Here is a 17,064-nt window from a genome sequence, read left to right on the forward strand (position 1 = left end):
CTGCATTTCTACGAAAATGCAGATTTGGAGCAAGGAACCTCTTTAATCGTTATAGTAGCGGAAATGCAGTTGATGCGTCGTTGGGAATTTTGAAAAATTAGATATAGAAAAATAAAAAACTGAACAGAAAAAAATTCCCATAAAATCACATGAGCTTGATACATCACCGCGCAATCCGAAGAAAAAAAACCCTTCGCAAAAGAAGGTTAAAAAATCTAATTTGAAATGGCGAAATATGGAACCGTGTAACGCACAATCATGCAGATTTAGTGTAAGTAGCACCTTTATTCATTATATTAGCGTAAGAGGAGATAATTGGTTGCGCAGAATTTTGAAAACCCCAACAAGTAAAAAATAGACAAAAAAATCTGAAAATTGACCTGACAAAATCACGAATATGCATCTTATACATCCATGCACAAACCGAAGACTAAACCAAAGAAGCTCGCAAAATACGGTTGAAAATACGAATGAAAATGACGAGCACTCGCAGCCGTGTAACGCGCTGCCTTTTCACAAAATGCAAGTTTGGCGGTAGTAACCCATTTAATCGTTATAATAGAGTAAACGGAGATAATTGTTAGGGAAGAATTTTAAAAATCCCGAAAAATAGAAAAAATGAAACTTGCACAAATATGATCTCACAAAATGAAAAAATGGCATCTTTTACACCTTCCCCAACACCGAAGAATAAACGAAAAAAGGTCCGCAAAAGAGCGTTAAAAACCAATTAAAAGGGCGACAATGGCGAACCTTGTAACGCCGTGTAGTTCCACAAATATGCATATTTGGAGGAAGTAACACTTTTAATTGTTATAATAACGTAAATGAAATTAATTGACCTGCAAGAATACTGAACAACCAAACAATAACAGAAATAGGAAAAATGAATTTTCGCAAAAATAATCTCACATGAACGAACCACGTTACTGCTGAGAGGAGGGTAAACAGACATGTGTTTCGTGAATGAAAACGGGAATTCGGAGAGGCGAATCCGAAATATGTTTCATATACACGGTTTTGAGAGAGTGCTGACCTTCCAGTGGTTCGGCCGCGGCGGCCGCTTTTCTGATGGAGGCGAAAAGCAAAAATGCCCGTGTGTACGAAGTTTCGGCGCACGTTAAAGATCCCCAGGTGGTCAAAATTAATCATGAGCCCTCCCCTACCGCGCGTTGCAATTAACCAATCAATGTTTCAGTGGTGACACGGGCGCCGCACTCGCAATGGCTAGCTTTCAGCGCAGCGGGGTTTCGGTTTCTGCCGTAGCATGCCGTGATGCTCAGTGAAGTGCGCAGTTAGAACACGTGAAAATCATGGAGTAAAACTTGCGACATTGTGGGATGTACAAGCTGCATTAACGACCTCAAGGTGGAGTAACTGGGACATGTTTTCTAGCGCAAAAAGGACGGGAACTTCGAGAAGATTACAGACCAGGACAAAGGCTTGCGTCACTTGCGGCAACTTTAAAAAATTACCAGTGGCCTAGCTCGGCTATGCCAGGATATACGTAGCGTGAGCTAAGGTTCAGCTGGCTATTCTTACCTCTCCTGGTTGTCTAGGATTAGCTTGATTGTCACGCTTACTGCTGCTTCAATGACACACACACGGTATACGGATTATGTGACACATGTATATTTATCAAGCGGGTCCGGCGCAGCATCACGAATCGCCGACACACCAACCAATACATCTGCGCAAAATTCCAAGACTAACAGCAGTCTGCAAAAGAACCTCGGAAATCTTTATAAAAATTGCGTAAATCGGCCAACTCTACAGTACGCCTCGCTTCTTCGGGAAAAAGATATATAATTATAGGAGTAAATGGACTGTATCGCTATGATTCTGTATAGTTACATCATTGGCGAAAAGAAACAAAACAAAATGAAACAGAATAAAAAAATTTAACGTCTTCCGGTACTCATAGGCATTTTTGGCTGTAAAGACTCACACTCTATACAAGCCGCATGGTAATGCAACGGATTGACAATCGTCTCAATTTCTGCACATTTTTCCTTTCCGCATCGGCATCGTGTTCTTTTTGTGGCGTGCCTTCCGTCGTCTTGTCCTGGTAGTTTTTTTTAAAGCAAAGCTATCTATGGCTCACTTATACCGTCTGTTCGCCAAAACGTACGGTAGGAGAGCCAACTTGCAGAATGGGTTTCCCCTAGGCTGTGTGTGTGTCTGTGTCTGTGTCTAGGCTAGGCTGTGTCTGTATAGAGTGACGTGCGACGGTGCTCTAAGCGCTCCTCTAAAGTGACGTCCACAGGCCTTTCTATGAAAGAATGTCGCCCCTGGCACTGCCTCGGCCTTCATTCACGTAACATAACATAAACTAACCAAACATACACTAGGCGAACAGGCAAAATTATTGAACACACCGAAAACTAACCCAAGCCACAAAATTTTAATTAAAATTTTTGATGTAAAAAACAATAAAAAAATTGTAAGATCCAGACTCCACCCACAACCCCTAGTAACGGGATGCCAAGACGAATCCTCTACACCACAACAACAGACGCTCTGGCCTGTGTCAGGCCAGTCTTAAAAAATGACATTTCGTGAGACAGCACTCTAGCCACGGCTGTAGAAGTGAGCTAGACTGTCGTCGGACGACACTTTAGACACTGTGTTCCCAGAATGGCATATGAAGCGCCCCAAGTAAAAACGCTTCCCGTTGTCGGAATCGAACCTAAGTCTCTCGCGTTATGAAGCCGACGTCTATCCGAATGCCCCATTACGACACGGTCGTGTTAGTTTTCATTATAGACTTTGATTTTGGCTCAGCTAGCATGGGAGAAAACTTCCAGTTTTAACCAGTTTTCTCTTAGGACAGGAGCTTCGATTTTTTATTTGCTTGGTCGTCTCATAACATATTGTATTATCATTGTTCAATTCATACTATAAGTATATAATTTTAAGCGAGAACAAAGCTTAGCTATGCCCCTGAATACCACGCACACTACGACAAGCTTCAAACAATTTCTTTACATCAAGATGAGAACTGCCCTAAACTGTAGGGGCAGAACGACGAAATGAGGTTGGCGATTCCGGACAGCGACGATGTTCTAGACAACTAAGTCAGGAAACAAAATGTGAATAAAAAATGCAAACATTACTCCTTATTTTCCGCCTCCGTATTGCTCTCTCCCTCCATATCTCCCTTTCTTTTCTACGTTATGAAGGTAATACGTGCTCACCTTATGCTTTTCGAGCGCTTCTAAGATCTCATCAGTGTTCGGCGCCTCCAAAAAGATTGTAGATGCTCCGTGTACGATGGATTTGCAGATGCAGCCAAAGAGAGCATAGACGTGGCCGATTGTTCCCGTGCAAAGCAGGGTGTCCTTCCCGTTGAGGCCCATGTGATGGGGATGACTGGAAACGTGTTTTCACCCAGCACAATGTTTTTATTTGACCCTATGCCAAGAGTTCAGGAGCACAGCAAAACAATATTCCACAAGAGCAGGCGCAGATATCCCTCCAAGTTGTACTTGCGATCAGCTTGATTGAGGCGGTGGGTTCCGCACTGACGTTGCAATTCCGACTGTGTGACAAACTTTTAAATTGTGCCCACAACGCCATCTTCTTTTCTTGCTAACCCCCCCCCCCCCCCCCGCTTTGCTCTCCCCTTCTCCCGCTCTCCCTCAACTTTCCTGGCCACTCTTTGGAGCCCACGCATGCTGAAAATTACAACAGCTAAGGACGCCATGCTTTGCAATATCTTCTTAATGCTGGTCTAGTACAAGGGCTACAAGAAAATAATTGAAACTAGAAAGTTCTGCGTAAAGTAAACCAGGAATGAAGTAGCAGAAACTGAGAAGTACAAAGTTACTTGGAAGTAACCCTGGTGCCGAGTTATTCGTTTAAATGTTTTGTCGTGCCAGGCCCTTTTTCGTCGAAGAAATTGCGTCCCCTTGTGAGTACAAACCCCGCACTTCTTGTGTAACCCGGCACCATCTAGTGGTTTGCTTAGAGCTCTGCCGCCATTCTCTTCAGCAACTGCTAGAAAAGACCGCCGGTCGGTATCTGTGGCCTATACAGGTAGACTTCTGCGTCAATAAAGAAAAAAGGATACCGGGTTGTAATGCTGACGGCCAGGGTGCGAACCCCAGCGGGTCTAAAAATTTTTATTTTACTTCATAAATCTTTTCCAAGATTCATTCTACGCACTTTTGCTGTTATTACTAAGAAATAATTGCCATTCTTTAGGTCGGTTAAGCTCGGGGCGCACCCCTCAGAACACGTTCAATTAAAGCTCCCCATTGCGGTGGAAGGGCCCGTCTCGTACCGGGTTGTGAACGACGGTGACTTATGGCTGTGGCAGGTGGAATTTTAAAAAACGAAATAAACCATTGCTAAATGTGCTCTTATTCATAATTAAGTATTTGCCATAATTGTGCAGCCGAAGTCGGTACAAACAGACACCGCGTTAGTTGCGACTAGATGCACCCGTACTCGTTCGGGTGTCGCTGGGTAATTACGACGTCGTGTCGCCGAAGGCAACTGCCCAAGCGAAACAGTACGGCTGCCTAGGCTGTTGGCTTTTGGGTCATCACGATGTTATACTATGTGTGATCGCAGATTATAAATTTACGGTGGTGGTGGTGCTAATGATGTTTATTAACGGATGGATCTAGCCTTGCATGGCATGCCGGCAATTGCTCCCCCGTTCAACACCTTTTTGACGCGATGCCCGGTAAGCCACCAGGAGTCACTGAGGCATCTGTGCATTGAAAACCGGAGGATTAGGCGCAAAATGCGCTTCTTGTCATCCAATGGCCTCTAGGGAAAATGGCATAATCCAAGGAGGTACGCGAGCGGCTCTCCTTCGAAGTTCTTTAAACAAAGCTAACCGCTCCATCGCATGCTCTCGGCAATCCATGACAAAATGTTCCATGTCACCTGTCACACAAAGCGTTGCCCACAGAGGTGAGAAGAAAAGGTTCAGCTTATGAAACTACGCCGGTGTCCGCGCTGAGTTGGTTCCGGTGGGCAACAGTAAAGATGCCTCTGCCGTCTTCAATCTTTGGTAACAGAAGGTTGATGTTGTGGTCGCCAAAGACGTCGCATGTGTTCTTTGCGGATGGTTTGTAAAACGGGCCGTTCGCCTGGAGCCACTTTCAGAGAACGAGTGCAAGATGTCGCTTCACGGGCCAACTTGTCCACGGCTACGTTTCCAACTGAATAAATTTGAGGCGCTAAACAACGGGGACCAGAAGAAACACGTAGACACAGACAAGGCGCCAAGACACAGACATTGGCGCCTCTTCTTTGTCTACGTGTTTCTTCTGGTCCCCGTTGTTTAGCGCCTCAAATTTATTCAGTATGTTCAACCAACTAGCCCTGATCAAGCTTTTGTTACGTTTCCAAGCACTCCTACGTGCGAAGAAACCCACTGGAAGCGAACGCTAAGTCCGTTTTAATTTAGCTTCTGAATAAGACGCAGAGGGCATTGGCATGTTTTATCTGCCGGAAATACAAGCTTAAAAAATTTCAAGGTTGACTTGCAATCTGTTAGAATTACGGCACGCCGCACACCCTAAGCGATTTGATCTTTTTCAAGGCCGCCTCACTCACTTTGCGCTTCGCAGATGCTGATGACGTCAATAGGTCAATGCGAGCCGGCCAGGAAACGCTCACGCCCGGAATCACAAAGGCCACTGCGCCGGTATTCAATTCTCTGTCGACAGATCCGTCCGTAAACACATGAACCCTATCTCCGTACAACCGGTCCAAGCGCTTAGGTGGTACCATGCTCGCTTCAACAACAGGTGTAAATCTCTTCGAGCGAATACCCGAGATGGTGAGCTGACACTCCAAGCTCTCGAAATACCATGGCGATTTGAAGTGATGTTGATTCTTCCGCCATGTCGGGTAGAGAACGCTCAGTGAGGAGTGCCACTTGTATCAAATTTCTCGCCTGAAGTACAGACGCCTGAGCAGTGCCTTTCCGGCATCGGAATCTCCCAGCGGGACGAGCTGCAAGAGCAGCCGCTGAGATGCCATCAACCGAGCAGTGGAAAATAGGGTGCGTCAAGGACCTTTTTTCTTTTCCGATGCCTGGGGACCTCCTACGGATACCTTAGCGCCCTGCCGGTGTCGTTCTTCCAGACGAGCATACTGGGACCCCGAGGGAGACAAAAGAGGCAGTTGGTAAAGATCCGTGCTCAAGATGAGCGCGGATTTGAGCCGAAGCAAGGATGACAGGTGGCTGCCCAAGCTAATCACGTGTCCCCAACGCAGTTGTGGCGTCAATCTGACCTAAAAGCAGGCGCATCAAAGGAAGCCTTGCCAAACAGAGCATGAGTGAATGAAAAAGAAAAAGACAAGAGGAGGCATAACAACACATTGACATTGATGCCATCACAAGATATGCTTTGAGGCTCTCTCTGCACCAATACAGTAACGTGGAACAAACGATTGTCGTCGCTCATGGTTTGCATGGCAGACGTCGGAGCCATCGCCACGACGATGACAGCTTCCACTCTCGAAGAAAGGAGAAGGGCAACGGCCACCGAATGAGGACTTCCCCTGCTGTTTGGCGTATCTGGAATTATAGGCGCAAGAACCGTCAGCGGTGCTACCGTTTGCTCGGAACGACTAGAAACGGACCATACTGGAAACCACAGCGCTGGTGGAAGTACAGACGCAAAGACAGGTGCTAGGACTATCACCTACGCACCACTGTTTTTTTTCTGCCGCGGGGGAGGTTGTTGAAACTTTTTTTCCCGTGAGGACAAAGAAGTGATCACGGATTATGGTAGAAGAGGACGATGAGCAACGATGGTGGCGATCGGGCATTTTCTGTGTGTATTCTAACGTAAATACAGTTCTTTTCCCCTTACCGAAGGCGTTGTCTTCGCGACATCCCCCCATTGTTATGTCGCAAGGCGCTCTGGGTATCAGGTAAATAAATAATAAAAGGCTATTCAAAATTCCAGTAATAAATTTACGCACAATCAAACTGAAGAGGTCGATGAATGTGTGTTGTAATACAACAAAACATCGTAAACTAAGATAGAGATGCATAGTCCGGACCATAGCCAACGACCTCATACAGGTCTCCAACAAAAAATCGTAAGTTTTCTTGCCCGCGAAAGCTAAAAGCGCACCTGTTCGCTTGTACACTCGCCACAAGAGACTCATGGCAGTGTACCACCATCTTTGGCTTTCCCGTCGTGCCGCTGGTTGCACTCATGTAGCAGATCTGCCCTTCAATGTACTTGACGCATGGCGATAGGAAATTCCGTGCTTCTTCACCCATGCAAAGGAACTGCTTCCAGGTGAAGGCGCTGCCGATGATGACCTCAGTCTCTTCAGCCGGTGCTCCCAATACAATGATGTGCTTCCGGTTAAAAAGACGGTAACGAATATCAAAGAAGGTTAAGTGTCCTCTTTAGACGCCAGTTTACAGAAAATTCAGCAAGAGCGATGATATTCGGCTTTTAATATGTTTGGTGCTAGCGCGACTAGGAAGCACAGTTTCTGAATCGCTATTTGTGCAACCGCTTCAAACGTCAATATTGTGTATTGTTGTAAATATACTTTGGCGATAATGTAAACTAGATATTAATGTGGTAGTAATATAGAGCCGCACTGTCCACTAGGAAAAATTCTGCCGACATTTAGAGCATTATCTAGTAATGCCTAGCATTCTTACGCCGCTTGTCTTGAGTGTGAGTTTTTCGGGCCAAATTTCTTGGTTTTTCTGCTACGGAACTGCCATGAGTTTTACGTTTTGGCATTTTCCGTGGTTTTTGAGCTTTTTCTATTTTTTAGTGTTTCAAAGTTTGTCTGACATATTCTATCCAGCTACCTTATTAGACTGCATTTGGAACTTCCCGAAATCTCCATTATTGCAAAAATGCAGGGCGTTACACTGTTCACCATTTTTCGTAATTATTTTATAGTTTTCTTATTTTTTTAGTTTTTCAAAATTTCATTCGACCAATTATGTTCATTTACAATATTATAAGGATTACAGGAAGAGCTTTTGTGAAATAGGCATCACTGTGGAAATGCCATTCGGTGTACGTTTTGGCAATTTCCACAATTTTTAATATTGGTTTTATTTTTTTGTCTTTTCAAAATTTCGTCCGTCCAGTTAGCTTCATTTACGTTATTACAACGATTACATTTGGAACTTGCACGAAATTTCAAATATTGTGGAAATGCACGGTGTTACGCGGTTCGCCATTTTCTGTAATTATTTTATATTTTTCTTATTTTGTAGTTTTTCAAAATTTGGTTCGCCCAATTATGTTTATTTGCGATATTGTAACTATTATAGGTGTAACTTTCGCTGAATGTGCAGTATTGTGGAAATGCTATGCCTTATACGCTTAGACATCTCCCGTATTTTTTAAACATATTTTCCTATTTTTTAGCCCTTCCAAATTTCGTCCCACCAGTTATCTCCATTTACGTTATTATAACGATTACATTTTGAAGTTCCGCGAAATCTGCATCATTGCGGAAATGTGGGGCTTTGCACGGTTCGCAACTTTCTGTAATTGCTTTATAGTGTTCTTTATTTTTTTATTTTTTTTTCGAAATATCTCTCGAATAATTGTCTCCATTAACGCTTTATAACGATTGCAGGTAGACCTTTTGCGATATGTGCATTATTGTTGAAATTCTATGCGTTATACGTACTGATATTTTAGGTATATTTTAGATATTTCATTATTTTTATTTTTTCACAGTTTATTCAGACAAATGATCTCCATTTACGTTAATACAAGAATTACACTTGAAACTTTCGCGAAATCTGCAATATTGTGGAAATGCAGGTCGTGACACGTTTCGCCTTTTTGCGCAATTTTGATATTCTTCTGTTTTTTTATTTTTTCAAAATTTTGTGCCACAATTGATCTCCATTTACGCCACTATAGCGATTACAGATAAATCCTCCACGATATCTGCATTTTTGTGGAAATGAAGGGCGTTACATGGTTCTGACTGGGGGAGTACTCGGCAAAGAATGCTACGTATTAAAAAACGGGATGTTTGGCGGATGAAGAAACATAAATTGAATCTACGCCGGTGGCTTTCTACGTCCTTTTATGTATGATGATGGTTCGGTGTAATTTTGTTTGACTAGAGCACCATGCCTGACAGAGCCGTATGTGAGAATACACCCTCGGCACTGCGGAAAAGGTAGCGTTTCTTTAGCGGCCAGATGTCTATGTGTGATCTGTCCATTTTGTTTTCCTCCTCACCTAGATTTCATCGTCATAGCAATCGTATCCAGTCACATCGTTGCATTAAGGATGTGTTGGGGTTTACTCTGGTGCAAAATGGCATGTAATATTAAGGGATCTTTAGAACCGACAGCTGGTCTCGCACATGTTGACATTTGTTGAGCAGCGGAAGATGAAACAGGTGCACAAAGTCAGAACAGAAGGCTTGCGGTACTTTTTCAGTACTGCTTCTTCCGCCGTGCGCTCTATACGCTACCGGGCCATGGGGTCTCAACGATCAGCTACAGCAGCTTCGACATTGAAGTCGTGGCTCTTCTACGGTACAACGCGCATACGCATGGCACGAGAACGACCGAGCGACAGGCGTAAGCTATGACGTGTTTTTCTCGTTCCGAGAAAGTGTTGCCAAGTTAGGGCGAACGCTAGAGAGTTTTCGTGGCTGATGTTGGCCAGTCTCCCTAAGTGGGTATGCTTAGCTTGACGAATGTGCGTTGGAGGCACGCGTGCAGGAGCCCTCAGCAATATCTTAGCCTTTTTAACACTGCGAATAGATACACAAACGATTTGCACAACAGCTTCGCCGTTAAGAACGCTGCATTGAACATGCTCATTTCGCGCGGACATGTATGACATTTAAACATGAATGCATCACCACGATAACAATAAAATGTGGTTAGGATATCACCCGGTTATTTAGGCCTTCTATTGAAGGCAATACGCAAAGTTGAATGTAGAATTTGAAATCAAACGTCGCCTGATAACTCAACGTGCCACTAATTAAACTGTAACCCCAAAAAAAACGTTGTATTGTAACCGCTCTTGGCTGCATACAAAACCAGTGTGGTTAGACTTACCTTCACTGTAGTGAGGCTTAACGGCAGCTTGAAAACTTCCTCGACATCCCTGTACTCACAGAAGATTGCATCGAAATGAAAGTCTTGCATGGAATCCGCAAGAACATCTGCACAAAACCGTCAAAATAGTGTTTTCATCTATTTAAGAAAATACACATACCAATCATAATTTCGGAGGGGAGGGCTTGTGGCACCAAGTTGGAGAATAAATATATAAATAACCATATAGAAAATTAATTTATATAGTGGACGTAATGAAAAAGCACATTGAGTGTAAATCTTGGTAACTGCATAGGGTTCAACCTAGTGAGTAACCACAATTCGCACGGAGAAAAAAGACGTTACCATATGGAATGTGTCAATGATAACAAGAAAAAGAGAATATGGGTAGATATTTTTTCTGTGGCACTGTTACAAAAAAGGCATAAAACACGTAAACAATACCAATGTTTACTTTGTGTTGAATTTGATATCGTTGATCACAAATAGACCATGGTTGAACACACGATTTCTCAATAACATACGCAGTGGCAAACGTCGAACATATAGAGCTATTGAAAGAAATTTTCTCGAAATAGCTCAGCCCCCCAGAAAGCAAGTACAGGTTTTTTTGGTGATACCAGAAAAAAATACGTACTGCGATCATAATTTGGTTTTCAAAGCAAAGAATAACACAAATATAGTTGCACAACGCAAACCAAAATACATAAAAATCTGTAGGTTCCTTCGATTTACAGTCTCGGACTCACCACGGACTCCCAGAGAAGAAATCCGGCAGTAAATGTTGCCACGTGTTCCTATGGTTTCGGGAATTCTCGGACTAACCCCGGACTTTACGCGGTGAGTCCGAGACTGTAAATAGTAGAGCCCCAGTGTTCACTGCATTGTTAGGGCAGTGATTAAAAAATATAATTGTTTCATACTGCCTCACAATGTTCAGGAAATCACCCATGCTCACAGTAAATTTATAGCAGCAGAATCATTACGGAAAAAAAAATTTCGGGCAAACCGCTTTGTGAATTCGGTTGAATCGCGATAGCATAGTGTACTCTTGGCAAAAATGGAATTACCCTAAGTGCTATGTCCACCAATACTCTTCTTGGTATATGGCGCACGCAGTCGTAGGGTGTAGTGCAGTTAGCAAAAGGTGCCTATTGCAGAATCATGTGAACAGCATCTTCATTCGGATATGGTTCTGCCGGAGCCGAAGTATACTGGTGACATTCTACTGCCATGTTATTCAGCCACATATGTAGCCGCCAGCGTTACAGCTATTGTCCGGAAACGGCATGAAATTTTTGTTTTACGAGGCGCATATTCCGATATTTGAGATTTATCCAAATAGCCCGAAGCAAGGCAATTGTGTTGTCAGAGTACAAAAAGTGCCGTATTGCCTGCGGAATAGAACGCAATACACGGTGCCGGACCAGGGCCTGCAAATGCATGCTCAGCCATCTACGCAACTATAAATGTGTTACAAGTGTATCTCCGCTCGCTATTAAAGGAATTATATCAGGTGCAGGACTTTTGTATGGCTAGAACAGTGCACGCTATAAGCCTCCGTCTTCTTCCTGTGAGCGGAGAGCTCCTGCTTCTACTCGTCACTTGGACACCAAAGAAGAAGGAAGGGGGGGGGGGGTGGAAGGGAGCCGTCGCGTTCGCTTTGAAGCGTGAACTGGATGTCGGGGTGGAGGGAATTTGATGCTTTTCCGAAACTAAACTGCGGTGGTCTACACTACACAAAGACTTTGTATGTCTATTTCTTTACATTTTTTACATGTCTGTACGTCTGTATTGTTGTCTGTATTCTTGTGTCTACGCCATTGTTGTGTCTATACCGTTGTTTTGACCTCCCCCTTATGTAACACCCCTCAAGGGCTCCCTGAGGGAAACCTCAACGATGACGATGCTGAACAACTCAACGGTTCTGCACGTGAAGTGAAAGTGTGTGGTACCCTTTTACTGTACAGTTTATTGTTGTTTTTGCTTGTTGGCCAATGTTAGGCCCATCGCTGTTGTTCCTGATCAAATTGTAGGAATGCCCACCTGCTATGGCTTCGCCCGAGACTGGCAGCATTGAAAATAAATAAAAAAATAACAGAGTGTTCTTCCTCGAACTAAATAGATCAGGACACTGCCTGACAAGTTTTTTAAAGCAAAGCTTTCTATCTCTACCAGCCAACGATTCCTTCGTGTCGTGCGGGACAACAAACTCCGAACGCGGAGGGGGGGGGCGACGGCGGTTTTCACTCCCTGAGCACAGTTTAGATGGCGCGGCAATAAAGCGCTACTACCCAGCGTTCCCCGCGCGCAGCTGCGTACTCGCACGGGCGGGCGCGTTGGAGGGACGGCTTTGTCGTCGGCTTTAGTGACGGTTGTTTTTGGCCTGTTCTAGCGTTCTTCGCGTCCGTTGCGCGCTTCCTTCGCGCGGCTTGATTTACTTGTTCGACAGCATCTCCTGGGTAACCCGGACACGACGGAATGAAGTGGTCGTACGGCAAAGATACGTTAAGGATCGGTTTGCAGGGCGGGAAAACAAAATGTACACATCACACATAGACATCTGGCCGCTAAAGAAACGCTACCTTTTGCGCAATGCTTGACACGATAGGGGCTCCGTTTTTTAAATTGGTGAATACCAATTCGGATGTGTTTTAACAAGTATTACAAAAGGCGAAAGCAGCTGCTCGATCTGATCAGTAGCGATTATAAAAGTTCCCTCAGCTTTCTTGCAATTCTCAAACTTACTAAACTAATTAGTTTAGATCGATATAAATCGGAATCACTAAGCTCACAAGCCCAATTGTTCCGGTGTCTGCGCTTGTGTTGCGGGGTGGTGTAGCCCCTAGATTGCATGGTGGCTAGGTTCCGCTGTCTCACCCTTCGAAAGACGCTCGTCTCCGTTTTCTTTCTGCCGACGCACGGCCGGGATACAGCGCCGGCGTCGTCCGCCGCTCTAGCCTGGCCGTCGCCGACGCTCCTGCGTTCGGGATGTTACCCCCGCGAATTTCATGTAACGGCTGGCAGAATCTCTGGTTTCGCTTTTTGTAGAGGCACGTGTGTGAATTCATGTGTCGTCGCATGGCCCATTGTTGTGAGTGTCATTTAAAGGTTTGCTTTCCAACCACCTTCACAGCGTGGATCGGAGCCAATTTTTTTGCTAAGACCAGATCTTCGCTTTACCTTTGCCTGCCCCGCTTTACTCACCCGCGGCGTATCCTCGGAAGTCGTAGGCGAATGCGACATTAGCACACGCTGCACCTACAATAAGTGGGAGAAGCTCTGGGCGGTTGCTGATCAAGAGCAAAATCTTCTGGCCCGCACCGATCCCCAAGCTCCCCAATCCTGCGTGAACTGTTACGGCCACTTCCGCCACATCCTGGTAGCTGCACTCCTGATGGTTCGTCCCATTGATCTGCAAACACGCCGAAAAAGCGCACGTTTAGGTGACTACGTCAAGGGCACTGAAAATATTTATTTGAACAGTTTCCGGAGGTCAGATAAACTCCTCGACGATTTATTCACCGTCACTGCAGTGTTTCTCCAATATTTGCTACTAATACGCCAAACATGACTTTCCATTATGACAGAGTGCTCTGAACGTGCCTTTCTTACGTCAGGGAAGGCTTGCGGCATATTCTTGATGCACCCCTTTACACACTAGTCTTCTCGAGTGATCGCCACAGAATTGTCCATCATATATTCTGCTGCTGAGGCCTGCTCACGAGTTTCGTCAAATTTCTACGGTTAAATCTCGTGAATGTGCTAAGTGGCGAAAATAACCAAGCTATGGTCCACAAGAGACAGAAGTGACGGATACAAAAGAATAAAATTGACGGGAATTATTTCAGTGGTTATTAAGTAGTTTACGTAGATAAGTGATTCATCGCGGACCTGCAAGTGGAACTCAGAATTCAAACGGGAATAGTGGCTCACGGAGATGAGGACCATAGTAATGCAATGGGCCTCGTGACATGTGGCGCCAACAGGTAGCAGCGGTGAAGTTGGCCCTCTGGGGGAAATAAAAATGTGCAGAAATTTTTGATAGCACATCACTAGAAAAGATTTAAAATGCAGCCAAAATAAGGAACTGCGTATTTTCTTGCATTCATATAACTGCCAATATAGCTACAAATGTCTGTTTATTGCAAGTACTACATTAAAGCTGAAGATGATTTTGTAGTGTTAATTCAGTAAAAAAAGCCGATGACAGTACACCGATCCTCTTTTTGGAAATGCGCAGTGCGCAACCCGCACAGTACCGCGAGAAGGAATAAAAAAGCACAGAGCCAAAGGTGCATGTGTGTATCTGCACCCTACTTGCTTGTGACCACCGCCATGATGATGATGATTATCGCCGGTTTCTGGGTGCACATCCAGCGAGGTGCAAAGAGCGCCATACAAAAAGTCATAACTTTGTCAGTTATAACTTTACAAAATTAATAAAAAGAGAATGACTTAGAGGGTGAAATGATTGGTGTATAGGGCCAGGATAATCATGGGTGATACAAAATGAGCTGTAAAAATATTACCACTTGTAGAAACGTAAAAACGTGTTTAAAAGAAACCATTCGTTCGTCGCCTAACATGTGTGCTAACTGTTGTGAAAGCTGTTTCCTGTAGAATTCAAAAAAATGCTTGCGTCGTGTTGTGTCGAGTGCCTTACATGCAATTAGTATGTAAACTACGAATTGGCCTTCTCCGCACCTGCTACAAAGGGGTCTTGACGACCCATTGAGAGAGAGAGAGAGAAACACGTTTTATTCCTGGCCAGGCTTAGTACGAACGGTGGAGCCGCGGAAGCGCAGCTTTATAGGCCTGAGCCCTGTCGACCAGTGCGCACTGGGACTGGGTGTCCGAGCGCGCGAGGGCAGAAAATATACAAGTGCGTCACATACGTGCGGCGTATCTGTAGCCTACTTAGGTCTACTTCTGTGTGTCTGTTTTGTTTGTAAGTTATGTATATGCTTAAACGTGGTTTTACAGTATGCAGTTTTTGTCTGTTTGTGTATCACATGTTTCGCGTCAAGATTTCACGGCGATGTACAAGACATAAAGTACATCCACGGTGCTTCGGAGAGCGGCTACTGCAGCATTCCGGTCAGCGATTTCGTTTCCCAAAATGCCGCTGCGTCCAGAAACCCATCAAACAATTACTATCAGTTTTATGTTATAGGCAGCCATTACAAGTCTAAGGATCAACAACAGTTTGTTGTTTTTTTAAATGGTTGTACGGCTATAACTACACTTAAAGATTCTGTAAAGAGTATTGAGTTTGTGTACTGTATGATGTGCTGTAGTGCAATAACATGCAATATGCTTCTGCTGTGAATATACTACTGTTTATGTAATGTCCTCGTGCTGCAAATATGGGGACCATGTGCAGCAGCAGACGTTTTGGATGCACCAGTGGAAACGGCGGTGTACGGTATTGTGTATGGTATTTGTCTTTCAGTTGTAAACCGGCCATGCCGAAATCCCAGGAAATGAGGCAGCCCATTCGGCGGCACGTGCATCGTTCACAACCGTGCCCCAAGCCAGCTGGACGCCTTCGGACTGCGATTATGACCCTGACGAGCACCGGACCGCCATCAAACAGAGACGGAAAGACTTTCTCGCCTCCCTGGTCAACCACGATCCTATTCCCAAGTCCCATTCTCGCTCTCAACAAGTCCGCTTAAGACATCTAATGACACTTATGAACCTTTTCCCTGCAAAACGACAACAGTTTTTTCATTGGTCACCTAATCAAGGCATGTGTATCCCCTGGGAAATTCCGGACACCACTCAACACATTATTTGGACATGCCCTCGATTTCAAACTGAAAGACAGGTTCTCCTAGACACCCTTCCAGCTAACTTACGATCAAATTACTTAAATGATCTCCTGCGTCCCTCCTACCCACCTAATTTAGCGAAGGCAGTGTGGGACACTCTCCTGCATTTCATATTCCAACCCACTATTTTTTCCTTTCTATTAAATGCAGATCATTTCTTTAACTCACATGTAGCGTCCGCCGTCCGTCCGCAACAGCTCAGCGTGCAGGTGCGCCATCTTCCCCACTCCTCCTCTCCCGCATCACGCTACCCTCCTCGCTCTCAACAACAGGTCCGCACCCCTCCCCCTACACTATATAAAAATATTACTTATCGGCGCCTGGTTTCGATCCCACGACCCTGAAGGTGGAACGCAAGGTACATGGTGCTCTTCCCACTGTGCGACAAAGCCGACACAGAATCAAAGGCTACGAACGCGCCTGATATCTTTGACTCATTCAAACTACGTCAAGAAGCTGCTGATACAACGCATTCACTACCTGTGGGCGGAACGCGAGGTACATGGTGCTCTTCCCACTGCGCCACAAAACCGACACAGAATCAAAGGCTACGAACGCGCCTTATATCCTTGACTCATTCAAACTACGTCAAGAAGCTGCTGATACAACGCGTTCACTACCACCAACTCCCCAAACACTAAACGTTAACGCAATACACCCACCCCCTATGCGACGCATTTACTCGAGTCCCCCTCGCGGGGAGGTGGGCCCAATTTTTTCCCACCCATACCCGTCGTGAACCTTAACTTATCCCTACCTTTAAGGAGGTCTGATGCACTAGCAAGAGACCTCCGGGTGTTTTTTTCTGCATTTCAATAAACGTTGAAAAAAACTGTATTGCATTATTATCTCCCTGGGTGCGTTACGGTTGTCAGTATACTTAAAAGACATGCCACAAGAAATTGCTGGCCTGTCCCAAAGCGGCACGAAGAACAAGAATAGATGATTTCATGGTCCCCTCAAATGAAATCCGTAGTTCCTCCCCAAGGGCTCTCACTGTCAAGGAGAATGCAGCTGGTTAAGATGCACGTCGTTAAGGATAAAAAGACGAAATGTCGTTAAGTAAAAAATTACGAGGGTTATTTTTAATGGAGGTCACGTTAATGGCATAGAGCAGTGATATGAAAGAGCGATGGTGTTCGACGCTCCACTTATCGCACTCTGCTTGTAGAA

The 17,064-nt window shown here is 44.7% G+C and overlaps 1 protein-coding gene across 4 annotated transcripts in view; it reads right to left on the minus strand.

The window, feature by feature from the left end:
* Positions 1 to 17,064, minus strand: part of LOC144179636 (uncharacterized) — a 77,823-nt gene that overhangs the window by 14,235 nt on the left and 46,524 nt on the right. For 2 of the 4 annotated variants that reach the window (XM_077708053.1, XM_077708055.1), the window contains 4 exons: positions 13,262 to 13,469; positions 10,055 to 10,161; positions 7,110 to 7,342; positions 3,198 to 3,372 (listed from right to left, as the gene is read on the minus strand). In XM_077708053.1, the coding sequence (XP_077564179.1) occupies positions 3,198 to 3,372; positions 7,110 to 7,342; positions 10,055 to 10,161; positions 13,262 to 13,469 (723 nt within the window). Of the gene's footprint in view, positions 1 to 3,197; positions 3,373 to 7,109; positions 7,343 to 10,054; positions 10,162 to 13,261; positions 13,470 to 13,990; positions 14,079 to 17,064 lie in introns of those variants that run through there. The other 2 variants (XM_077708052.1, XM_077708054.1) reach the window with 2 other exon arrangements.

This window comes from Haemaphysalis longicornis, unplaced genomic scaffold (genome assembly GCF_048455015.1).
Source record: "Haemaphysalis longicornis isolate Haplotype H1 unplaced genomic scaffold, Haemaphysalis longicornis Haplotype H1 scaffold_4, whole genome shotgun sequence".
NCBI classification, from domain to species: domain Eukaryota; kingdom Metazoa; phylum Arthropoda; class Arachnida; order Ixodida; family Ixodidae; genus Haemaphysalis; species Haemaphysalis longicornis.